Genomic DNA, 26,400 nt, shown 5'->3' with positions numbered 1-26,400 from the left:
AACAGGCTTGTAGATATTGTAATCACTTGTTACAAGGCTGACATTCACAGCAATCCACTGTAATGCTACACATGAAAAAACTGAAAAATTAACTGCATGGAAGAAAGTTAATATAACTCCACTGACAATTAAGACAAAGACCAAAACACAATGTCTTGTTAAAAGGAAACATGATTTTAAAAGACACACACCATTCTTGAGTTTGGTACAATAGTGTAGCCTTCATGAAAGGAAACAACAAAAAAAAAAAAACCCTAAGCTTCAGAAACAGTATTATGTATTTTGTCTCTTTCTACTGATTCAACTTAGAAAACAGATTAAGAATGGAGCCAAAAAGCTCAATAAACAAACCATCCAGCATTCATTCACAGGCAACAGAAATGGAAGTACCATATGTACATTGTTCTCTCATACTGTGTCCAGAAGGTAGAAGCATGCAACATCACTACTATAAGCAATGAAAAAAGGTGTACATTTTGAGAGTGCGAAATACTTCTCCACTTTCACTAGTTTTATTGAAACCTTCCAAGTTAGGTATGAATCGGCCTCTGACGGTTGTCAGGTCAGCAAGCAGACTTGCAAATAGGTATGCTGAATTTTAAAAATCTATTTGTAAAGCCCAAAGTAACTGCATCAACAGAACTCAACAAATGGAAAGAAAGAGGTTATTTTCAGTTTGAGACATACCATGATTTTATACCTAAGAAGATCCAACCCTACTGGCATTACTCTCGTGTAAAATTTCCATATTTAACACCTAATTTAGAACAGGCAAACAAGGGTGTAGAAAGTCTTCTAAGAGCTCATGAAATAAATATAGTACAATAGGTATACAAAACTCATACTGCACACTATTTTTAGGTACGCTATATAATTTGTATTTTTACTAGGAGAACATAAAAACAAAACTGACCTTTACAAAATTATGATTACTTATAGAGTAAAAACACTTCCCCCTGCTTCTACTTACTAGAGTTTTAAAATGAACAGTAAATTGATACCGAGAGACAAAACACTCCCATTGTAATGCAAACAGACAGCTTTTTACTGTGTCCTCAAAATTTGGGAGAGAAAAGCCAGATTAACCTGTCATACAAAACATTTTAAAAACAGCTAACTGGCAGAGAAGCCTAAAAGGAAATAAAACCCTCTTAGACTGAAAATTACAGGATTTCAAGGCAAAGTGAGCTGTCAAGAAAACCTCGTCCAAGCACAATGAAATGAGAACGTTCCTCACACTAGTCTCATAACATTCTACATTTCCACAGCTGAACCTCCGGTTCAGAGACCTACAACTAAGATAGCAATGAAAATGTAGGTCAAAATTGAGGTACAACCAACAGCCAAAATAAAGCTTGGAAACTATTAAAAAAAGAAAGTGAGCTGCTCTAGCTTTCTTGAGCAGTAACATATGAACCTATAGCAGAGCAAATAGCATAATTTTAGTGTTAATATAAAAATAGCTTGCAAGCTAAGTTACCTTTTAGGCTAGACTCCATATATTTGATATCATATGAACAAGGTTTAATTTTCTCAACTTATTTTATGCTTTTTAAAGGTATTTTCTAAGAAATTTGTGTATTTTGTACAGTTAAGCTAACACCTGCCAGGTTTGCATGCTTTTTAAGGATGCACTTCGTCACCTAGTAGAATATAAAACCACAGTAAACAGTGCAGAATTTCGTAAAAATACTTTAAATAAATTTACACTTTACTATAAGATTATTCAAGTTAAGAATTAATAATCAGATTCAACAGTGTAACTCCTTTACTTCTGTTATCCTCATTGCACATTAAAAAACAAAGTTGCTATTTCTGCCAAGACTAAAAGAGTGGTTCCTCAACTTCTGCTGGCTTAACAAGTAAGCAAACACTGCTTGATAGACAACATCCCTTCTGTCTTCTGCAGACAGTTAAAACCCAAGCTCATCAGAAATCTCTCACTACAAGCAAAATGAGAAGGCAAGACTTCAAAGGACTCTGAGAAGCATAGATCCTCAGCAAGGATCAATACAGGTAGCCTCTCTGGGATTTCACAAACATAGCTCAGTATTTATAACCAGCTTTTTCTTAGCAATGCAGGCCACAAAAAATTAAGATCACTAGGTATGTATTTTTTAAATAATAAAAAAAAAATAATAGGCAAACTTACTGCATTTCAAACTACCAGATTTCTACTTCTGGAACCCTAACAGCTTTCTATAAATGTATCGGTTTCTAATACTGAAAAAAAAATTGACTACCAAAACATTTTTCCTCTTTTCTGCAGCCTCGGAAAGTTTAAGTTACAGTACTGCAAGGCACATACAGAATCTCTTCCTTTCCAATACACAGCAGATATATTCCCTGAAATAATTTTTTAATCCTCAAAGCAATTAGAAATGCTACAAAGTTAATAATTTCTATTTAAAAACATTGTTCCTACAGAACATGCACTTTTTTGGAAAACAACTTAGCAAATATTTATAAATTATTTTTTCTTCTTTATATTTACACTGGAAATATATTGAATAATTTTTAATCTGGAAAGTACTGTATCATGTCACATTTAAGTTATTGCCTTCATTATAAATTGCATCACCTCTGGAAATCCATAAAGGTACCAGATCGAAAAGAAGGTGGGAGCGAGAGACTATGCATGCAGTTTAGCCCATCTGAAAGGATTTCCAAATAAAGCAATATCATCAGAGTAAAAAATTATCTGTCTTAATTCAGTAGATGAGGACAATAGAAACTGATGTAAGTGCATTTGTTCCATTTAATGCAGTGTAATCAGCAACTACTTAAAAATCTCCATTTTCTGTCTTTTGGGCAAGCATATCTTACTATAAAAACAACTGAATTTTTAAGAGGTAGTTTTTTTCCATTATGCGCTTATTTATTTCAAATAAAACATAACCAAAAAACCCCCAACATTTGCTTTTGAACAAGGATCAAGTCGCAAAACTTGGTACAATATCTGACAAAGTTCATTATTTTAGTTGTCTTTAGCAGTACTGGGCTGCTTTGGAGTCAGTGTATTCCAAGTCATCTTCACAGTCAAAAGACTAATCTGCCAACAGTACTGAACCCACCCCCTCCTCCTCCACCTGTCGGTCCACAACTTCCCGGGGGGTCGTTGTCATCGAATCCATTGGGTCGGAAAGAGCACGAGGCTGAGGCAGCTTGAAGTGCTTGTGTTCGAGCACTAAGCTCTTGCTCCTGAAATGAAAGAATAAAGACAATTAAAACCAAAACAAACCAACATCAAGTCCTTGAAGTGCCTTATTTCTAGTAAATTTTGCAAGAGCTTTCAAAGCAACATCACGAACTTCTAGACTCCTAAGTCTGAATGGCTTTGTTGAGCTTCACGTTGAACATCCACAGTCACTTTGAGATGTAAAATTTTGTTGAATGTCAGTAAGTATTTGTGAATCTTAATTAAAGATTTTAGCGTAAACTTAAATGGATTATTTTACAGCAACATGAGATATTACTAAAAAGAATTACACTGCTGATCAAAAGCTAACGAAACATTAGTTTTTAATTTGTGTTTCATATGAATTTTCATCCTAGCAATTTCAAGATGCCCATGTTCTTGGTTGCCAAATATAGAGGTAAGACCATTAAATCGATGTGAATTATTTAAAAGACACTTTTTTTATTCCACTCAATCAACTGCATAGAGTAACAACATACTCAGATAAAAAGGCAAAAAGACAGACAAGCTATTTAGTTTCCATTCAGTGCAGCTTTTTAACTTTCAAGTGTTATTGCTATTCTAACCCTGTTTTAACATTAGTAAGCCTCAGGAACTCTCAAGCACTCCATAAAATCAGAGTCAGCTGCTGGAATAAGTACCTGCACAAATAGCAGGAACATGAAAGCACAGCCTCCTGCCAGCTGCTTCTTCAGCTGCATGCCCCTGTGGCTTCTTCAGCATCTAAGAAGGGGATGAGCATAGGCTTTTCCCTCATTAGAGATATAATATGCTATTTTGTCTCTGGCCAACTAGTTTCATAAACCTTGCAGCAGTTTCTTGTCTTCAAGATCCCTTTCTGAAACTGGCCAAGAGCTTCAAAAAATGAGGAAGGGAAGGCAGACATTGGGCTCTGGAAGACTGACAAGACAGCAGACCCGTACAAGCTTTATTTCTTTAGGAAACAAAATGAAAGTGTTCAGGTGCTAAGGCTCATACTGATAGCCTCCTTCACATGACACTCCATCACTACATACCTCCCTAAAGTCAATGGGAGGGAATTTTAACTGGGTTTTGGTATTTACACAGGTCACCTTGAATTGTTCCTCCTCTTCTCCACCTCCTGGTGAAAACAAGGAACAGAGCCAAAAACCTGGAAGACTGTTTGTATTATGAAAGCACTAAACTTAGCCTTGTCTATGTACTTTCACAAGCGCTAAAAATAGTACTTGCAGGTTTAAGTTACTCTGCCCTCTTAGAAAAACACAGCCTAAGTTTGAAACTATTTCACACTACTAAAGACTGAAATACATATTCATTTCCAAAATTATATAAAAGGTATTTGGAGGACTTTGTCTACACAGATATGCTGGCTGTATTCCTGAAAGACAGTATTATACATAAGAATCCACATATTGCTGGAGATAGTATCTCTTAACATCAAAAACTAAGTAAGTTTACTAGGAATAGCAAGGGATTATGAAGAACTCATTTCTAGTACCAGAAATCAACAGAAAACTTTGATTAAAACAGCAGGCCTTGCACAAATACCCTGTTTATTTGAAAAACTACACCGCAAAACTGTTTAACCTAGAACAGGATTTCTTCTCAAAACCAAACAGTGCAAAACTTGCTACACTGCACATGGGCTGTTTTTTCTTTTTTTTTGGTAAAATATTTCAGAAAGCTTGTTTTAATGCAGCAGAGTACCAAACCAAAAATTGAGTTTTTCTTACTCCCTCCTCCACTTCCATCCCTCCAGAGAACTGTTTTCTAGCAACCATATACCTCTTAAACCCCAATGGCCAAGTTTTACCTAACAAACTGTAGCACAAAAGAATACAAGCATCAACAATAGGTTTGCAGATTATGCTACAATGAATAAAAATATTAAAATTGTAGACAAAAAGAACACTAGCATCTCACAGCTAAGAATTTTTTTGTCAGATTTAGCTAGAAACATGATTTATTTTAATTTGCCTTTCTGCATACTGGAAAGCATGAGGTTTTGGCATAGCTATACAGCTAAATTAATTTATGTATGCTTTATATTATGTATGTTTTGCAATACTGTCAGCAACAGTATGATTGTTCTACTGTCACTAGACTTCCTTATAGAGAGGGGACAAGCCGAGAGAAGCAGCACTACTATGAACAGCAACATGGTACCTTGCACCACTCAACACAGTACCTTGCACACGACTTACGTGCAAAGGATGACTCTCAGCTCTGGAGACATGCATCATGTTTGGTACAACGTATAAATGAGCTGCAAGCACAGCTTTTGTCAGCCACCTAAAAATACTGTTCAGAAGCAGCCATAATGCACTGAGAACAGGACAAACCTCAGGCACGAACTTAGTTTCACTGCTACCGTGTACAAAACATTTCCAATGATGGATGGAAGGTATTTCTATATGTGCACACACACAAGAGGAACATGGAGCAGTGATCAAATTATCAAAGCTTCTTGACAGAGTATTAGTATTAAAATCACACGCTATTTGTGCCTTCAATGCTAAAAGTGAAATTATTTAGTAGTTTAAGATCTTTCTCACGCTTTATTCCTGTTCAGCAGTTTGTACTGAATGAGCACATTTCTTCCTTCTCTCAAGGCATATATTGACTTGATTAATACTGACCCACATAAAAGTGTTCTAGTATAACATACAGTACTGGCATTTTTGCAAGAAATATCCTTGTTTCTAGAAAAATGTTCAATGTTTTCAGACTGATTACACTTATCCCAATTAATACTAAATCAGGTAAGTAAAACTTGACAGTCAATACAGTTTTCTGGACTGAGAATAATGCAGAGCATGCCTCGCTGCCTTCCACTTGTTCCCAGAAAGATATTTTTAATTTGTTTTAACTGGAGCGGGAGCTACCTATATTGTAAATTTTGTTATTTAAAGTGAAAACATTTTAGTTTACCATGTGGTAAACTGGTACGCCACAGTATAAAAAAAAAGCAGTAAGCTAGAGATTTTTTGGAACGTTTCTTCTAAGAAGTATAGGCTTTCTCAGGACAGTAAAGTATTTTCTTAACTTAGCAGGAAAATACTAGTTTAGAACTCTGAACAATGAAATGCGATTTCTCAAAAATACATTAACCTAAGTATTAATTTGAGAAAAACAGTAACTGAGCATTTCTCGTCAGCCTCACTGAAACTGAGAAAGCAATAGGACCTCAACAACTCTCAGATTAGTAGAGCACTACAAAGAAAGCCAATACCAAAGAATCCCAAATTGAAAGGTGAGTATAAGATCATAAATGTAAATAAAAAAAAAAACCAACCAAAAAACTAAAACCCAAACAAAAACTATATACTTGGAAATATTTTTTTTTCATTTTGAGTAGACTATATTATTTCTTTTCTTTTTTTTTAATTGTAAAGGAAAGGTTTTCAAGCAACTACCAACTTGGCTTTCTCTTGTAAATTGTAAGAGAAAAATCACTGTGCGCTTTATATAACTTCAGCTACATGTTCTGTAGAGAAAGCTTTAGTCTGGAAGACTATCAAAAAGCAATTTCTGTGTATATGCACCAAGTGACTTGAACTTTTATACAATTGGTTCTAGACATACAGCAGTATTCAAAAGCTTAAAAGTAACTATTAACTTCTTAGCATACTCCAGAAACTGCATTAAAATTGTCTTGAAAATGTTAAATCAGAGAATCATATTTAAGAATAACTTCATTTAACAAATTATTTCCTGAATATCCTAATAACATTGCTTCTTCCATATGGCTGAAGTATCTCTTCAGATTTGAAAAAAGCCTCTGTTATGCATACTCAGGTAATCATCTATCCTGTTGAAAACACTGAAATACACGACTGCAAGCATTGGATTCAACAGGAAAACACACAAATAAGAATAGTTACTACAATTTATATTCTACATGGATGACACTGTTCCTCCTTTAAATGTCTGGCATTACATAAAAAAAAGTTACAGTATCATTGTAGTTGTACTACAATGGGGGGTAATCGTTTTAAAAGAGAGGGAGGCAGATTTACGTTGGATATTAGGAAAAAATTTTTTACAATGCCAGTTGTAGAACACTGGCACAGGTTGCTCAGAGAGGTGGTGGATGCCCCATCCCTGGAAATGTTCAAGGCCAGGTTCAAGGCCCCAGTTGCCGGGGCTCTGAGCAACCTGATCTAGTCAGGGATGTCCCTGCTCCTTGCAAGGGGGTTGGACTAGATGACCTTTGAAGGTCCCTTCCAACTCTAACCATTCTATGATTCTATGATTCTACGATTCTGTTTCAGGCCATTTTTTAAAAGATTTTTTTTTTTTCCCCCATTACTCAATTACCTAGATGCTGCTGTACTTAAATAGCTAAAATAAAAAATAATCCGGCTTTGCATTTGTAACTTGACTATGAAAGCATTCATGCACCAGTGGAAGTAACAGCAATTCAGACTGAAAGCATGACATTATCTTGGAGGCAAGTTCATGCTTGGGGCAGCAGGTGAACCCCCTCCTTGGCCACCTTGCCTTCCCAGGTGCCTCTGTACAACAGGTATGAGGCTCTGGATGTGGAAGGCCAGTCAATGGATGATGTGACACCAATGATGTCAAGATTGGAGGCTGCTTGGGCTGCAGTGATCATGCACTGGTGGAGCTTGCAGTCCTGAGGGATATGGGTCAGGCGAAGAGTAAAGTCAGGACTTCGAGTTTTAGGAAAGCAAACTTGCAGCTCTTCAAGGAGCAAGTCAATAGGACCCCCTGGGAAACTGCCCTCAGGGACAAGGGAGCAGAACAGAGCTCCATGCAGGCAAGAGACCAGCATGGATGAGTCAATACCTGCTGGTCAAACTAAAAGGCAAAAAGAAAATGCAAAGGCAGAGGAAGCAATAACAGGTATCCTGGGAAGAGTATACAGATGCTGCCCAGTTGTGTAGGGATGGGGTCAGGAAGGCCAAGGCACAGCTGGAGTTAAACTTGGCATGGGATGCAAAGAACAGTAAGAAAGGTTTCCAGAAAAGGGAGGTCAAAGAAAGCGTACCGCCTCTATGAGCAAAACTGGTAACAACAGACAAGGAGAATGCTGAGGTACTCAACAACTCTTTTGCCTCAGTCTTTACTGGCAACCTCTCGAGTGGATGGACCACAAGATAGCAACAAGGGGAGCCAAGTCCCTCCCACTGTAAGAGAAGATTAGGTTCATGACCACCTGAGGAACCTGAACATAGATAAGACTATGGGACCTGACAAGATGCATCCCAGAATCCTGAAGGAATTGGCTGATGTAGTTGTCAAGCCACTTCCCATAATATTTGAAAAGTCATGGCAGTCAGGTAAAGTCCCTGGTGACTGGAAAAAGGGAAACATTGCACCTATTTTTAAAAAGGGTAGAAAGGAAGACCCTGGAAACTACTGACCTGTCAGCCTCACCTCTGTGCCAGGGAAGATCATGGAACAGATCCTCCTAGTAGCTATGCTGAGGCACATAGAGGACAGGGAGGTGATTTGAGACAGCCAGCATGGCTTCACCAAGGGCAAGTCCCACCTGACCAACCTAGTGGCCTTCTGTGATGGAGTGACTACATCAGTGGACAAAGGAAGAGCTACAGATGTCGTTTACCTGGAATTCTGTAAGGCCTTTGAAACAGTGCCTCACAACATTCTTCTCTCTAAACTGGAGAGACATGGATTTGATGGGTGGACTGTTCAGTGGACGAGGAATTGATTGAATGGTTTTAAACTAAAAGAGAGTAAATTTAGATAAGATATAAAGAAGAAATTTTTTACAATGAGGGTGGTGGAACACTGGCACAGGTTGTCCAGAGAGGTGGTGGATGCCCCACCCTTGGAAACATTCAAGGACAGGCTGGATGGGGCTCTGAGCAACCAGACCTGGTTGGAGATGTCCCTGCTTCTTGCAGGAGGGTTGGACTAGATGACCTTTAAAGGTCCCTTCCAACCCAAACCTTTATGATTCTATGATCTGAGACTGCTGCTAAAGAAGCCATGCTTAGCGCTACCCTGTACAGTCAAGAGGAGAGGTGGCATATAAACAAAGACAGTTAGGATACAAATGCTTTAACTACACAGTCTGAAAATAGCTGCAGGGTTGCCATTTAAACTCTCAGTTTTCTTGTTTATGTTTGTAAAATACCTACAGCTATTGTAACATTTTCCACAGTAAGACTTAGCTGTATTTTTCTAATTTGAACTTACCTAGCTTTTTCTAATTTGAGTAGGTCTAGAACTTTTACAGGAACAGCTTAACCCAAAGAGTACACAGCAGAACACACTTACTGCTACACCGTCCAAACACAGCAGCAATGCTCAAAGCAAACCATATATAAATGTGGAGAAGAGTGGTTTTTGTAACAGCAACCAAAAAGGTGACTACAGCTACGTGAAGTTCTCAGAGCACAGGGAATATGTAGCTCCCCACAGAGGGAGGCAGAATAAGCAGCGAAGGGAAAGTGCAATCACTAGAATCTGGTCTTCATTTTAGTGGTTCTAGCATTTAGGTAAGCATAGTTGTATCAATAAAACTTCACTCCAAATGAAAATGTGCTAGTAAGAACACCGCTAATAAGTTAAGTATACTTTAGCTACTCTCGTAATTTATTACAGGCAATGAAAATTAGAACTGTTGGAAAAGCCTCTCCTGCACAGAATTGCAAGTAGTTAAATGACCTATACAAGCACCTCCACTAAAAATTTAAACTGAAATGAGTTTAAGCCATTTTCCTTGACGCTTCCCATGTAATGGTGACAACTTAACTATGAATCCTGGCTAGCAACATCGAGGTGGAAGCAAGATTGGTGATTCATAAGTTTAACATACAAGAATACTTAAAGGCAAATCTTTTCTTCCTTTTAGACTGTTTCTCGAGAGTTTTAAGGAGACCACTCTTCATATACAATTTCCATCTTACCTGCAAGTACAGTTTGTTATCTTTTGTAATTGCATCCATGAGGTCTTTTTGTAGGGGAGGGTCTCCATTTACCCAGAGTCCATTTGCCAAATTGGTGTTGAAGCCACAGGTGCTATTTTGTTTTTTGTAAAACAGGACATAAGCAGTGTCCTTTGGAAATCTACTGGTGATTTTCTGGACTGACTGAAATGAGGTAAATGTCACTCTGCTGTCATTGAACAGAAACCATTCTCTTGGCATCTCAGTGTCCAGCTCATTTTCTACAACAGTACAAGGACTCTCCTCTGTCAACAACTTATCCTGAGGAGAAACTAAAGAAAGAGCTGTAGACTGGTGGCAGAGTCCTGAAGGCCCTGACCCAGTAACATTTCTAGCATATGAATAATAATGTCCACTTTCAGAGGATACACCAGAATGCACTACCACAGAGCTTAAAGTGTAGGGCACCAATTGTGGGCAGGTCACTTCATCAGAACCAGAGGGCTTCAGTTTTTTAGCAAGATTTTCTCCAATATCAGAAATCTCAACACCAACAGACCAACCTCCTGAAACTACAGCTAGAGGGGATGTAGCTTTTTTGACTGGCAGTTCCAAAACAAGTGGCAGAGACACATTGTCCAAGATTTTGCGCCTTATATGACACTTTGGATCGTATGAAAATCTCAAAAGAGTGAGAATGAGGTATTCAGGTTCCTCAATGATTTGCATAGTTTTCTCAGCATTCTGTAGGGAGGCACACTTTTCACAATGATACTTATTGTCTCCACTGAGGATCTCAGGTGCCAGAAAATAATTCAGCAAGTCTGTAACTGACAGAGTGTTTTTATCTATTAGCCTCTGAGACATATCCCTATTATCCTTAACTTTGCCGAGTTCAGAATTTGTGGTATTCTCAGAGTTTGGCTCAGTAGAAAAATGTTTTATGGTTCCTTCATTCATTATTGTGTCACATCCACCATTTACTTCCAAATTACTGAGAGGTGTTTCTCCAGTAGAACTAGTTGCTAAAGTATTAGTTTGCACTATGTAGTCGTCTTTCACTTCAGAACGTTCCATACATCTTGGGCCAATGTTCTCCAAGGAAACTGGAGGACAGAAAGCCAGAGAAAGATCTGTGAAAGCTTCTTCCTTTTGAGACACACTTTTGCAGTTCAAACAGCATATAGTAGTCTTCAATTTTCCTCCAAACATCTTCTCTATCAGAGTTTTTTCTTCATTTCCCATACAAGGTGCTTCAACAAATACTTGTGCTTTATGGACAGCTTCTTGTGTCTGAGACTCTTCATTTATTACACTTTCAGAAATCTTTGCTGAAGACAATGCTTTCAAGGTTCTCTCTTCTTCATGCAGCCTGAAGACAAAGCAAAAATAAATTGAAGTTGCTGTGCTATTTTCCAAACAAATATTGCCGCACCATTTCAGACTTTTTTCCCCGTTATGCTAAAAAATACAGATGGTTAAGTAGCTGGAAGTGTCTTACATTAAAAAAGCTATTTGTTTTTTTTTTTTAGATAAGCAAGCTGAACCATACAAGTCAGTACTATCCAAAACAGCGTATGAGAGAAGCACAAATGCATTTAATGTGGGTTTCATTATGTATAACAGAACACAATGGATATACTGAGAGAACTGTTAAGTATTAAAAAACTCTAACAAACAATGTTTTTATTATTTACCATTACATTATCTTAATAAATCAGTTCTCCAGTTGACTGGTTCTGTATGTCAGATTTTACAAGCGAACAAGTAGCTATTTATCTAGTGTCAGACTATTTCAAAAGGAAAGGTCAGGAATTTGCAGCCAAGAAAGTTAAGAAACTACAGCAAGAAAAACCAAACCAAAAAAAGAAACTCAAGAGGAGTGGGGAAAAAAAAAAAACAACAAACCCAAGCACTATTTCACTATTGAGATAAACTTTGAGAGTGGAATGTGTCATAAAACAACACTGCTTAAACCACATCTCAGCAAGCCAAAATTAAAGAGGGCTACTAATAAATTTAGGTATTTTAATTTTATCTGTGCCACAGTTAATCTGCTTGTTTATTAAACTGGTTACAAATGCACATAGATCTCTTCATAACTTATCTGACCTGTATGAAATATATCTGTCTCCACCAACACGAAATTCCAGATGCACAACTAAACTGCTTTCAGCATCCACGTTAATTTTACAACAGGATCATGACTAACATAACACCCAAGTTTAGACTTGTAAAAATGGAACATTACTGCCAACATATTCTGCTTTAAATGATGCGGATACAAGATGGTATCTGACTTTACCACAGTTTAAACTCATGAAGCAGTGTTTCACAAGACCATACAGAAAATCAGAAACAGCCAGGAATGAGGCCCAAAATTCCCAGTCCCCACTCATGCAGTGGAATTGTTACATGACTGCCCCTAAGAGTTCAACATTATGTGATAAGACTGTAGATTCATTCCCATTAACAGCACAATAACTGTACCTGTCTAGCAGGAATCTGAGATATTCGGAACAATCCTGCTGGGATCGAGGGGTGAACCATGGTGGTCTAGAAGCCTCAAAGAAAATTCTAGGAGCATAGGCCTCCCTCTGTTCATGTAAGAGAGGGACAGACAAGGTTATGTGAGAGCAACTTAAAAAACTGGTTATATTATTTTGACATTAATCATTGAACTTTGGACAATTACTCTAGAGGAACCATATGAAACACATGGTACACAAACATTTAAATCACTTAATCATCGGAAGAAGGTGCCATTAATTTTGTAGTAATCACCTCTGGTACAAAGATAAAAGCAGTGGATGCTGCAGGCAAATATTAAATGTGTAGTGAGTGTAAACCAGATGTTACGCATAACAGCAGTTACTGTTCTTGCTGGCAAACTTAAAAAACCAAATGTTTTCTTTCTTCAGAAGAACACCAGTATTTTCTAAGTACTGATTTATTTTTAAGGTGATCCAGCCTCAGCCCCTTCACAACAACTTTATTGTTATTAATCAATGAGAACAGAAGTGCCTTATGTCTTTCTAACACTAGCAAAATGTTCTGAACATTTAATAAAGTTAACTTTAGAATTTGAACTACAAGACAATTTAGTTTAAAAATCACTGCAGAAAATCACAGTTTATCCTAGAAAGTTACATAAGGTCAGCTTGCATATCACGTCAGATCTTAGAGTTTTTTTTTCATTTTGGCTTCTCAAAGAAAATGTGTTACCGCCCATTTATAAAAAATTAGTATGCCAAGACATTCCACTTATGAAATACAGATTTCTCTAAGTTCATCCACACCATCTGAACACTTGGAGGCAAACTCATTCTGCTACAAACCTATCATATTTATATTTTTCGTATAGTCAAGAGGACTCCCATGGCATCATGTTTGTTCTTGAATTTTGGTATATAGATTGAGGTTTAAAAAACAGCAGATGAAATAAACTGACATACCTGGGTATGGGCCAAAAATGCAAAAAGATGCTGTAACTTTCTCATTAGTGAATTACAGCCATTTAGATTCAGAGATAAAACATGTCTTCTGAAACTGAAAAGAAGAGATAGACATTAGTTGCCTTGCTAGATTTCCAACAACAATGCGGTTATAATTCCAGCTCAGCTAATTGCTTCAATTTGAAAGAAAACAAAACATGTAACACTTCCCTTCAATACCTGGATTCTGCTCCACTGCAGATGCAAAACTACCGTACAGTAGGAAGTAACACTACAAGAAACCTATGTCTTTAAATATTTAAATGTTTCAGAATGGGCTATAGACATTTTTTTTTTCACTAGCATCCAAATTATAACAAAGCATCACCATAAACTTTTACAACACTGAAGAGAGCAAGGACAGCGAGGAAAAAGGGATTGGTCTTTTGACACTGGACAGAAGGATTAAGATTTTTAATGGTTAAAATTGCAGTTTCACAGAGCTGGACTTGAACAAAACAATTAGTAATTGAGTGAAAAAAAACCCACTCAACTCTAGCAAGCAGAGAGATCCCAGGACATGTTAATATTCTGTGAAAAGCAGGAAAGCAAAAACTGCAATAGCTAATTTGCAATGAAAAGAGCTGTTAAAAAGGACTTACTCTGTAGCCATAAAAAGTGCCTGAATAACACTGTTCATGTAGCAAGTATTTCCTAGATTTATTAGGCCTGTCTTCCCAGTTTCAGATTTTCCAGAAAGCCTAGATAAACAAGACGGCAAAGAACTGGATTGAGAAGTCCAGGCACTCTGACTGAGAATCAACTTAATCTTCTCTTCGGTGGGTTTGGGCATATCCTACAAGAGAAACATTTAACACGCTTAATACTGTTTTGTATTTGTCTTTATAATAAGTCCCACAATTCAGCAGTCTTGTACCTTCACTTGCTCCCATATTTTCTTTCAGGGTCTTGCTATCCCTGATAGCTTAGAAGATACATCCCCCCAGCCCTCTTCTTCAAAGCTTTCTTTACTCAACTCTGAAATTGCAGGAATAAGGGACTGGTGGTCACCTTTGACCTGCATATTCACAGAATCCTTTCTACCATCAAAAACTACCTCTCAAATTTCAAGCTTTAATAGACACTTAAAGCACCCTCTATTTTGTTATAAATACATTCCTGCTCTGTCAAATCAAAATGTAAGAATGAAAAAATAAAGTCCAGAATACTTGGAATTAAATAGATCAAGGCTTTTTAAGCATCAAAACATTGCAATAGTACAGCTACAAAATCAGGCAGTAATATCTAAGTGGTTTTTTTTGTTATTTTCTACTGGTTTGTTTGTTTGTTTTTTAAATTTTATTTGTGGGGTTTTAAAATTATTTTTTATTATAAGTACATTACACACTTAAATATGTATCTAAAAAGGTGAATTTTGCTTTGAAACAGCATAGGCCAGCATCCTTTACCCAGAGGCATGCAATACTACTGCAGTATTAAGATGTAGTGCTTAAGAATGGTGATTTGGGGCTGGCCAAAGATTAACACCATGCCAAGTACTCCTCAGAACATACGTCTCTTCAATACTATCAGTGCTCTGAACTTATATTTGAAGAGTTACAGTTTCTAGCTTGCATTGAAATGAAATGCCTAGAATAAACCTCACAGAAGTATACTAATAGTTACATGAGGCTTAAGAAATTTGATTGTACTTTCAATAAAGGATCTCATTTCAAGCTTTTGTTAGAGTCCGCTATAATCCTATCATGGACACTCAGGACAATTTTACTATTATATTCCAAACACAGTTAGAATTGACATTAGATTATGTGGTTAGCTCTTCCCTCCTAGCAGAAGTTCTAAAGAATTTAGATCTAAGGAACTATAGCTTTCACATCTGAGAAGACAAAACAAAAACATTCCACCCTATTAATATTCCTAATATACCTTTACAGCTTCTAGAATGGGTTCATAGAGCTCTGGAAATCCTGAATAATGATACATCATACAGTGTATCAACTCAGTCAACTGCATCAAAAAGGCTGTACTGGAAGGTAAGCCATCTCTTTTGAAGGAGTGAACCAAACTGACCACATGTGGGACAATCTGAATGGGAAAACAAAAAACAAAAAAAAAGATGTTAATTGCATTTTTCTACTTTGTTGTTATACAAAACTTTACTATTTTACACATGCCAAATGATAGGGGACCTTTTGTTCTTAAATAATAAGAGGTCGAGAAACAATGACTTGAAAAATAAGCATTCTTTACTCATGACAATTTTTAAACAGCAAAATTAATTATTCAATGCTCTCTTTAGCTCACATACCAAGTTTGGAACTTTATAAACTTGGAAAATGCACATTAAGCTTTTAAATGGTCAAGTGTTCGAAGTACTCATCTTAAGAACATTAACAGCAAACATGTTGTTTTTGTGCCACCACTAACAGTGTAGTATCCTGTTCTAATTTCACAGATATAGTTTTTAAAGCAAACTTCTCAATTTTCCTTAAACAGAATCTAATGCTTGGGATCCGAAGCCAACGGATACATTCCTGCTCGTTCAGTTTACAAGACGGAAACTGTCTCACAGCTCCACCTAGTGAGGGAGCTAGGCTCAAGAAACCAATACAGTAATTTGCTACGAGCTAAAAGAAAGCTTACCACAGATACAATAGTGTATTTGAAGATCAGTTCAGATCCATTACTATTTTAAATTGAGTGTAAATCAAAAATTTTTACATTTTTACCCCACCTCTTTCCCCTTCTTCAGCACTGCTCTGTCTGTATTTTTAAAAGCATGAGACTTTAATATGAGTCTTAAAACATCAAGTAGAAAGTTATATCAATGCAGTCCCAAAGAGCAGGGACTTTAACTGTGAACCAAAATATTTTAGACACCTCTGTCAGTTTCCAAGTGATCAACATGGATTAACTGTTAGAGAAGTGGATGGGATAATTTCTCATAAAAAATTAGCTTACAAATTGGTAATAAAAACATTAAATACAGAATAGAATAGAAATTATAGGAACTCTAATTTTAGGGAAGTATACTAATTACAAGAATTAATATACTTGAAAACACCAGAGTAAAAGGGCTTGGGTGCAAAATACTCATTTGTCACATTTTCAGTTATCAGTTATTCTCTAAGTATAAGGAATATTTTTACGTCTCAGAAAAACAAACCTTATTTTTTTGGTAAGCAAGATACTCACTGTTTAAAAATGAAAACATCAAAATAAAGTATTTAATGTACTACAGAGTCAAAAGTGAAATTTGCAGTGAGAAATTTCCCTCTTTGACTTTATAAACATGGGTACATAGCAACAGGAAAGTAGTTACTGAGCTTCAAGAATGAGATTTCTATAAAGCAGATCTGAAATACGGTAATTTTGCACAGACAAAGCACATGGGAAGAAGAGGAAAAGTACAAGTTCTCATCTCTCAAATTGAGAGTAAAATTCTTATTTACAGTATGCTGCATAATACTGAAAGTTACACTTTGAATACATACAAGAAGTACCACTTCTGGCTTGAGGTTGAATTGAAATTTTATAACATCAGTAGATTTTAGAATTCCATAGTACACATCATGTTAAGTTATACATCATTCAGTGCAAGACAGTTTTCTTCTATAAAAAAACCAAGTCATTTATACTAACAACGCTCAAGCATAGCTACGGGGAATGTTTACTCAAATGCATTGCAAAATAAATTAATTTGTACTTATCAAATGTGCATTTAATAATTTTACATTCAGATAGTTTATTATAGAAAAGTAAACAAGCAGCTTAAGTGTAGGAAAATACTATAGGATACTAAATGACAGCAATAACTCAAAAAAATGATTGTGAGGAAGGTTGTTTAAAATGGCAAGAATTAAGTCCTGAAGACAGATGTTTATGCAGTACTGCATGCAGCCTATGGTAAAAATTGTCATTGTAACAGCAAATGCCTATTTCTAGAGTAAGTCTTCTCATATTCTACTTTTTTTTTTCTCACAAATGTTTTGGCTCTCTCAGGAACAAAGAAGTATATATATTAAATATTTATGTTTTGAGCATACTCAAGGCTACTTGTCTCTTCCATTTGTGACTCACATTTCTATCCTAAGCCATGACTAGGGCAGCGGTGGGAGGAGAGAGAAAGTTCAGACTTCTGTCATTAAGAAACAATCTAACAGGCATAAGGCAATTAACTCTGACACTAAACAAAGTGTTTGTGATCCCTTCAGGCTAATTAGCTACAGCTTCCAGAAACAGTGTGCCAGGCTGTTACTATGGTTAAGTTCGAAACGCCCATATTTCACTTAAACTTCAAGCTAAACGCTGAGTATGAGAACAAGGAAGGCAGTAAACATCTTGTTGTGCTAATATGACCAGTTATTGTTGTACCCTAGTATGTACAGCTTTAACTGGTGAACTGCATTTTGAAGACTGACCCTTAAAAATAGTACCCTTCAGTTTGCCCATATGTACAGTGAAACACTGAGAGCAGAGCTTTCTTAAACTGAAGTGCTTCTTGGTCTCGTGCACCTATCCAGGGTGATGAGATTATATATAGCAGATAATTGGTACTCTTCCCCAAATAGTTGTGCTTGAACGTCCACTTGCAGCCCAACTTCATCAGTAGACTTCACACCACATAGATTGAATTTCCTAAAGTATATAGTCAAGGATAGAACGCGGTGCCCAGATACTACTGCCAGAAATACGTACATACCAGGAAGAGCAATGCTTGTCTCTAGTTACCAGTTAAGTGGTTGAACCTGGAAGTTAGGAAGCCTAGTGGTCTCTGAACCACAGAAATCCAAGTCAGGAACCTTGAAACAAAGAGGAAATCTACGTGCATCAACTCTATTAGTCTTTACATCCACTTTAGAAAGCATAAGTGACACTTAAAATAATTTAAAACCATTTATTTAGTAACTTACCAAATGAAAAGCTTCTGGAGAATGCTGAAAACTAAGTAACATGTGGGAAAGGACGGCAAGGGCACCAGGCCTCACTAGAGGAAACCAAAGTCGATTAAAGACCTAAAAAAACACACACTTATTTCAGTAAATCTAAAAAGTAAAATTTCAGTAAAAATGTAAACAGATCTCCAAATCCACAACCATTTGAAACAGGTAGAATCATTGTATGCAACTGAACACTACAGATACATCATCTTTGCAGAACTGTAAGACAATATCTGTTGCAATACAAAGATACTACATAATTGCACAGCTGTTACAAATTCCTTTCCCTCTCCTTCAATTCTGAATGTTCTTTTCCAACATACCAATTCAATCTTGAGCAGAGTGACATCAATGAGGATGGTAAATTTCTGGACTGCAGCCAGTCCTTTCAGCAGTGCAATCACCCATGTTTCCACATGCTGAGCCAGAGGCCAGGACAACCAGTCAATCATTCTGAAAGGTTAATAAAAAATAAAAACATAAAACAAAACAAAAAAACAATATGTCATTAATTTTAATCTCAATGAAAAGGTTCTCTATATCGCCCAGATAGTTACACACTTACACAGAGACTTACAAGAAGTAAAGCAAGAATGTTAGGCAAATAGTAAAATAATTTTTACTATATCTCAAGTCATTTAACTCTGTAATTAATAATGATCTATTTAATACATTACAAGTAAATATACCCCCCAAATAGATAAGCATATAAAATTAAATATTATGTATATTATTGCTTCTTGTTATTTAAGATTCTGAACCCTAGTTTTACAGCTAACATTTTTATTTTGTGGCAAAAACTTACTATTGAAGGTGAAAAAGTGCCTGTACCTGGGAAGCTCCTCTCCTACACCTTTTACCCCAAAGCAGACCAAAATCAACTATTAAGTTTAAATTCAAAAAGGAATCCTTCTCAACTTAGAACTACATTCCTAGAAGCCAACTCAAATACTCTCACTTAAAAAGGTAAAATCTAGTAATTTTAAATACATTCAGCACCTGTTATAAAGATCTTTTAATAGCTATCAGCAGCCTAGGGTCTACAAAGGCTCCAAAGGAAGAATTTCACTACACTAAGAAAAAGGAAGAGTGAAGTCAACTATCAGCAATGGAAAATAGGGGTATTCTATCCTTCTAAATTAATAGACAATTTACCCTCAGGGCATATAGTCAGATTAGTTGAAATAATTCTAAGACAGAGATGATACCGTAAAGCAGTACCAGCTAAAACATGAAATTTAGGCTTTCTTCTTCCACGATTTTACTTGGCAATATTTTGGATTTTCTTCAATTGTCTGCAAGATCCCCTTCTTCAAACCAGATGAGCTACCACTAATTAAGTGGAAGGAAAAGTTTTTCACCATGAAAGCGGTCAGACATTGAAACAAGTTCTACACTAAGGCCGAGGCACCTTCATCCTCGCAGAAAGCTCTTAACTCCATTGGACAAGGCCTTGAGCAACAATGTTTGACTTTGAAGCTGGTCCTGCTCTGAGCAAGATTGGACCAGATGAATTCCAACGGCTCCACTCAATCTACGTAACACTATGATTTTCTTCTGTAATTCAGTGAAAAGAGGAAGTTAGAAGTATATTTCCTACTTCTTTTCTGAAAAAGATCCTCATAAAGATTAATTACTTTGAGAGGCTAAATTCTAGCACAGAACCAAACAGGTTACAAGCAACCAGTCTAATAAACAGCCACTATCACTACGAATAGTGATATTATCAATCTGAAGCAAAACTATCAGTTCCTATGTTCTTCCTGGAGATTAAAAGAGCTCCAAACAGATTGAAATCAGAGTTTCAGTCCTCAGATTACAAACTAAGAAGAAAATCATGGTCTTTAGCAAGACCACACATGCATTCTGGGCATGCTGTACTACCATGAACAATGTAAAATTTATACAGAGTTTGTAATTTGGATCTGAAAAGTCTATAGTAGACACATTCTAAAATTTACGTATCTTACAATTATGTACTATCTGCACATCTAACTTTCAACAGTTTCTCTAAAATAAGGAATCATTAGGACTGCCTTTCTAACAATCAAGCACAGATCTTGCTGGGTTTCTGCCATGTTACTACAAAAAAAAACTTGGGGAAAAAACATGGCAACATCATAATCATTGCTCTCAATTTACACAAAGCTCTCACCTCCTTAAGATGTTACATTCAAACATGTTTATTTTGAGCATCCTTTCCATATACTTTCTAAAATGTGGCCTGAAAAGAGTAGGCCAAAATTGCAAAGACTTAACCTTAACCTAAAAACAGGCCTCAAATCTGATACTCCTATCATCTTCAATTCTCCCCTCCCCCACAATTTGTAGGCTTGATATTTTTCAGTAGTGCCACAAATACCTGCACAGTTAATTTAAACCTAATGACAATATATTTGGTTTTCTTAATTAACTTTTGAGACAAGTAAAGAGTATTGTGCAGAGCACTACATTAGAATCACTATTCCAAAATACCTGATTACCATCTTTATACTATGTGCACTTTCAACCACACTGACTCACAAATTCCAAATTAAAAACAGTGCCTCTGCCCTTGGTGGGAGCTGGGGCTTCCCGTGTTCCATCCCATTGCTCTGGCTATGTGACGGGCCATTCTGTGTCATCTCCAGTCAGTATAATTAACTACTAAACTACTCAACTTTGTTACTAATAGGACAATGGCTATTATTTCAGTACGATTGAGCTTGTAAAGAGAAGTCTCACTCTCTGTACAATTGATACAGATAGAACTCCCATCCTTAAAAACTGTTCCTGCTCTTAAAAGCAGAGTCAGTGCTCTTAAGATTAGAAACAAAAGCCAGAAGAGGAAACAGAAGGAAACTTGCAGTCACGCTTGAGACTGTCCTAAAAAGCATCAAATCTGAGATCTGGTAGGTGACAATCAGACATTTAAGTCACTAAATCCTCTCTGCATTACATTTACTTGGTTCCTGCTCTGTCACAATCAATGACTCCATTTTTAATACAGAGGTAGATATATTAATATATGACATGACAATCATGAATAAAACCATAGACAATGCTTTTGTGTTCGACCACATTAAGAGAACCTTCAAGGCCTCAAGAGGACCTTCTGCCTCCTATCATTCTAAAATGAGCGGGTCTGCTATCCATCTATGTGCCTAACAAGGACAGTATTTCTCATACCTCTGGATAGAAAAAAAGTTATCATGCAACCTCAGACAGTAACTTCTTTCACAGAAGCATCTTCTGAGCCACATTACACAAGAAATCTGGCAGCTCAGGTGTAAATCTCTCAGTTTGAAAAAAAAAAATCCAAACTGCCAACAACAGAAGATCCTCAGACTAACATGCACTCCTCCCAAAAACTTAACATCTTTTACAATATTTTATATTTTTACCAACACAGCAAAGGGCCTGGTCGCGTCTGGAGTTTTTCTTAGCAAAATTTTCAGTTTCTCTTAACAAAGACACTTGGCTTAAAATGTAAAAAAGCATCTACTTCTCAGGATACTGAGTACAGGCAGTCAACTTCCTCTGAGCCCTCTGAAGTAGACCCTTACAGTAGTCATAGATCCCAGAGGAGATGCAACAATTTTCTGCTTTTCCTCACCAATGCTTCAGGTAAAGTTTCATGAGACAGCTGAGCCAATTAAGAACAGCTCAGTGATGCCAAAAAGCAAGCACCCTTTCTTACACAAGCCTGTGCCTGATATAACACCTCACTGAACTGATTCAATTTCTTAAATCTTCTAATTACAGATCACTCACTAATCTGTGTTCAACTTCAGACAGATTCCGCAGTATCATGAAAGTTACCCTTAGGAAGTGAGCAACAAGGTCTCTAATTTGCAGTCACCAAAGCTCTCCTGACTCTCACCAGGAGACCTTGTTGTGCCTAGAGTTCTGCATCTCCTGGGAAGGATGCAAGTCTGATGACAACATTGTCATTTGGTGCTCCAGACATTCCAGCTGCACTATCCTTTTTACAATTACCCCTCTAAGCCAAAAGAGAGTAATTACTGCAAAGGTTTGCCAGAGGTAGAAAAAAGAAACTCTCATGTCAACACTGTATCCAGTATCTACAAACAAAAATATCAAGGGGTACCAAGAAAGTTCCATGGAACAGAACTGGAGGCTCTTGAAATCAAGTATTACTTCAAAGAACGAACAAGGCAAGTAACATTGCCCTTTCAAAAACAAGAGGAAAAAACCCACCACACACCTCATATTAAGAAAGTGCACTTATTTGATAATAAGAGCTTCTATTATACCAAAAGCTCAGCACTGCATCACTTCCCTAAGCAGAGGCACACAGAGAACCCATTCTAAAGCTACAATTATACGATCATATTGCGTTGAAGCAGGTAATATAGCATAAATGTTAAAGTTACACTTACATGAAAATTAATCACCAGCACATTACTGGGAAATTATTAGCATGCACAACTCCTTCTGAATTTCCCAGCTTTGAATTTTAGACTGGGCACACAGCTTTGTTGAAAAGAATCTGTTTGACTAAACATATTTCAAGTCCCTAAACAATACGTGTTATTACAAAATACGTCCCTAAACAATACGTGTTATTACAAATTACAATATTAATGCTGCTTATTCTCATTAATTATGTCTTCAAATGAAATACAGCTTCTCAATCCAATATAAACATGAGGAATGCTTTCAGTGGGAAAAAACTCAGTATTTCACCAAGACATATAAGTGTTACACTACCTGAATGTGTAAGTGTTACACTACACTCAAACAGATGTAGTTAAAAAATAATACAGCAAACACTAAATTCTTCTAGTTTAAGGACTATTTTAAACAATACAAGTTTCTAACAGCCTCCTGTTTAACTGCTTTACTCATTTTTCTACCCTTCAATGCTCAATAACAGCTTCTTCCATAGGCTTAAAAAAAAGAAACGTAATTCAAAGAACAACTTAATCTTTTACTGTCATCTTTCTGCCTATTATTCACTTCTCTGAAGATACTAACTAAAACTGCAATCTGAATCATTGCCTGTTAACAGTGCTACTAATCTCAATGCTTACCCATGTTTAGATTAGTGACAAAAAGCACAATATGCAAGTGTTTATACATCATTCCTATTCTTCTATTATTCAAAGAACATCCAGAAAACCTCTGGAGGCCTAACTGAAGATGGAAATACAGGCTGTCCCCTGTGACTCCTACTAAAAAGTCATAAAGATACCTAAACAAAAAAAACCTCAAAACTGAGCAGTAAAACTCATTTTTAGTCATCTCCTCTCTTCAGAGGATCAGATGATGGGTAAGACAATCATGTGAAAGAGTATCTCTGCTCCCGGGAAAAGCAGAAAAGGTTGATCTTTTGAAAACAAAGCCTTGTTTCTCGGCTTGATTGTAAACACCCTGAAGCTTCCTATTTATGCAATTTCCCATAAAGTGGGAGATCTAAACATAAGATGTCATCTAAAAGGAACACAGCTGGCTTCCTCTTAGTTTCTATTTAACTCACTTCTTCATGCACCCTAGCAAAGCATGAGAAAGAAGCCACGCTAACAACCAAAGCAGCAACTTTAAACTGAAACTATGCCACTAACATCCACAGTACCATAAATACGTATTACCTTAACACGCTAAACAGCATTACTTAGAACATAATTTTAAAAGGGAGTGGTTTGTTTGTTCGTTTTTAATGGAACTCAAGTGACAAATTATTTCAAAAACCACAAGAATAAAAGAGACTTTTTCCCTCTTTACAATGAAATATAGTACCTGCACAGAGCTTGAGTCATACTTGCATCTTTCACATTGGGATCTGTAGTAAGGCTCCTGATGAGTACTGTAATCATCTGTAACGGTATGTGCTGCACAAGACTTGCCAGCGCAACGGAAGGTTCGAATGAAGTATCTGTATTAATTGAAGATAACATAACATAAGAAACTAAAAAGAAAAATAGAAAGGCAAAAAAAAATATGCTTTATCTTATAACTTCACTGTATTTGTAAAGTTTTGAGACAAGGAGTCTATTCTACATCTAACATTCTATCATCACAACTCAAGACAAAATTTTAAAAGTTCCAATGGATTAGGGACAATGAATAGTGCTGAATCACAAACTCCTTTTGTTCGTTGAATATCCATGCAAGAAAGTGACAATCTGCCAATTTCCTCCTCCATCCTCAATGGAACGGAGAAGTGGGGTTTTTTTCTAAGAAGTACCACCACAAAACTGTTTATCGTACTTAACGTTAAGCCTAGGGATCCAATGCAGCTGCTATTTCCCATGTGCTATCTCAACAACCATCTGTTAACTATACTAGTTATGGCAAAATAGAATAACGTTAAGCTTCCTGGGTACTTCAACAGCAAAGGCCATAACAGTACTTTATAGATTTTTCAGGTCAGAAAAGACCTATTTACAATTGCATCTACATTATTAGGCAGCAAATCCTTCCTACGACACCCAAGTTTTATACGTTCCTTACATACATCCCAGTTTTGTAGACTAAACAGTTCCAAGACATAAGGTATCCCTGTGGAGCGAGCAAGGAAGAAGAGTAGCCTGGATACTGGGAGTTATAGCTTTTCCTAACAGGACAGCCAAAACTGTGTAATTTAAAGTACTGCAACAGGAGTTCTTCCAAAAAAACATGCAGAGCAAGTGCTAAACAAATCACCATTTCCCCTTTACCTTTTTATGAAATAAAAAACAGATTTTCTCTCCTGACAGCCAGAAAGTAGCATTACAGTACCTTGGGTGAAGAGGCAACAGTTCCAAGGCAATGTATGCAAAGTGACCGACACCAGCAGCACAGCTATTCCTTTCTGTTGGCAAACCTGCCACTCTCCTCAAGCGTCCCCGTTACTCCACATCCACCCCGCCTTCCCCCCCCGGCCCTCAGCCTTGCTCACCGGCGGCAGAGATGATGGCGAAGAGCTCCTGCAGGGAAGGCAGCAGCGTGTCAGGCTCGGCCTTCCAGACGCTCCGCAGCAGCCCGCTGACCTGCGTCACCTGCGAGACATAGAGGCGCAGCTCGGCCTCCCGGCTGCCCTGGCTTTGGAAATGGGCGATGCTGCGGACCAGCTGCTGGCAGAAGGCGAGGGAGAGCTTCCTGCCGCGGGGCAGGCACTGCGGAAAGTCGCCCAGCAGCTGGCAAAGGCGGGCGCAGAGCGGCGGCGCCGGCCGCTCGCACACCAGGCGCAACGCCTCCACCTGCAGCAGCTCGAAGAGCTCCAGCACCGAGGGGCAGCTCATGATGAGGCGCAGCCCCGCCTGGATGTAGTCGAGGATGGCGGGGTCGCGGTTGCTCAGCTCGCCGTAGCCGCGCTGGAGGAGGCCGAGGACGAGCCCGCGGTTGAAGAAGGCCTCGAACTCGGCGCGGTGGTAGCGGCCGTAGGCCTCCAGCACCTGCCGCCCCACCTGCCGCTGGAAGGGGTCGGGGCCCTGCAGCACCAGCCGGGTGCTGAGGGCGAACATGGCGCGGCACTGCGCCTGGCTCAGCGGCGTCTCCGCCGACTCCACCACCCGCCGCACGATCACCCGCTTCAGCGGCAGCGGGTGCGACGAGCTCACCAGCCCCTCCAGGATCTTGTCCATGGCGGCCGCCTCGGGCGCATCGGCCGAGCGGCAGCGGCGGCGGGGCGGCCCAGGCCTCGGCGGAGGCCGCCGCCGCCGCCGCTTCCCCACGGCCCTTCCCTCGCCCCGCCGCGCTATGCCGCCCCGGCGACGGCGGCAGCCGCCCCTCCCTCCCGCTCGTCCCTCGCCCGGGGCGGGGCGGCGGCGGCGGCCCCGCTCCCGGCTAAGGCAGCGCCGCGGCCCCAACGGCCACCGCCGAACGCTCCCCTCGCCGACCCGGAAGCGCAGCGGCGCAAACAGGAAGCCGAGACGCCTGACCGGGCAGGCACCGCGCATGCGCCAGCCGGCGGCGGAACACCCCGTGTCCTCGCTGCAGCGCTGGCCAATGGGGAGCAA

The 26,400-nt window shown here is 38.2% G+C and overlaps 1 protein-coding gene across 6 annotated transcripts; it reads right to left on the bottom strand.

The window, feature by feature from the left end:
* Positions 1 to 255: 255 nt before the first annotated feature.
* Positions 256 to 26,220, bottom strand: USP38 (ubiquitin specific peptidase 38). Of its 6 annotated transcripts, XR_015258412.1 has the most exons (13): positions 25,341 to 26,219; positions 24,200 to 24,335; positions 18,781 to 18,910; positions 18,431 to 18,532; positions 15,444 to 15,602; positions 14,159 to 14,352; positions 13,518 to 13,611; positions 12,553 to 12,659; positions 10,084 to 11,434; positions 5,386 to 5,591; positions 4,216 to 4,301; positions 3,841 to 4,099; positions 3,065 to 3,201 (listed from the first exon to the last, which is right to left on the bottom strand). XR_015258412.1 is itself a non-coding variant. In XM_010115204.2 (10 exons), exons 1-10 carry the CDS (start codon positions 26,023 to 26,025, stop codon positions 3,040 to 3,042), a joined length of 3,120 nt encoding a protein of 1,039 aa, XP_010113506.2. In that variant the 5' UTR covers positions 26,026 to 26,210; the 3' UTR covers positions 256 to 3,039. The 6 variants fall into 6 exon arrangements, 2 of the variants coding, with proteins under 2 accessions (XP_010113506.2, XP_086602655.1); XR_015258410.1 differs by lacking the exon at positions 4,216 to 4,301 and having other exon boundaries at positions 5,524 to 5,591; positions 25,341 to 26,220; XR_015258411.1 differs by having other exon boundaries at positions 4,216 to 5,591.
* Between the last annotated feature and the right edge of the window lie 180 nt (positions 26,221 to 26,400).

Source organism: Chlamydotis macqueenii, chromosome 4 (assembly GCF_036417535.1).
Source record: "Chlamydotis macqueenii isolate bChlMac1 chromosome 4, bChlMac1.mat, whole genome shotgun sequence".
NCBI lineage: Eukaryota > Metazoa > Chordata > Aves > Otidiformes > Otididae > Chlamydotis > Chlamydotis macqueenii.
This window is presented reverse-complemented; position numbering and strand designations above follow the sequence as displayed.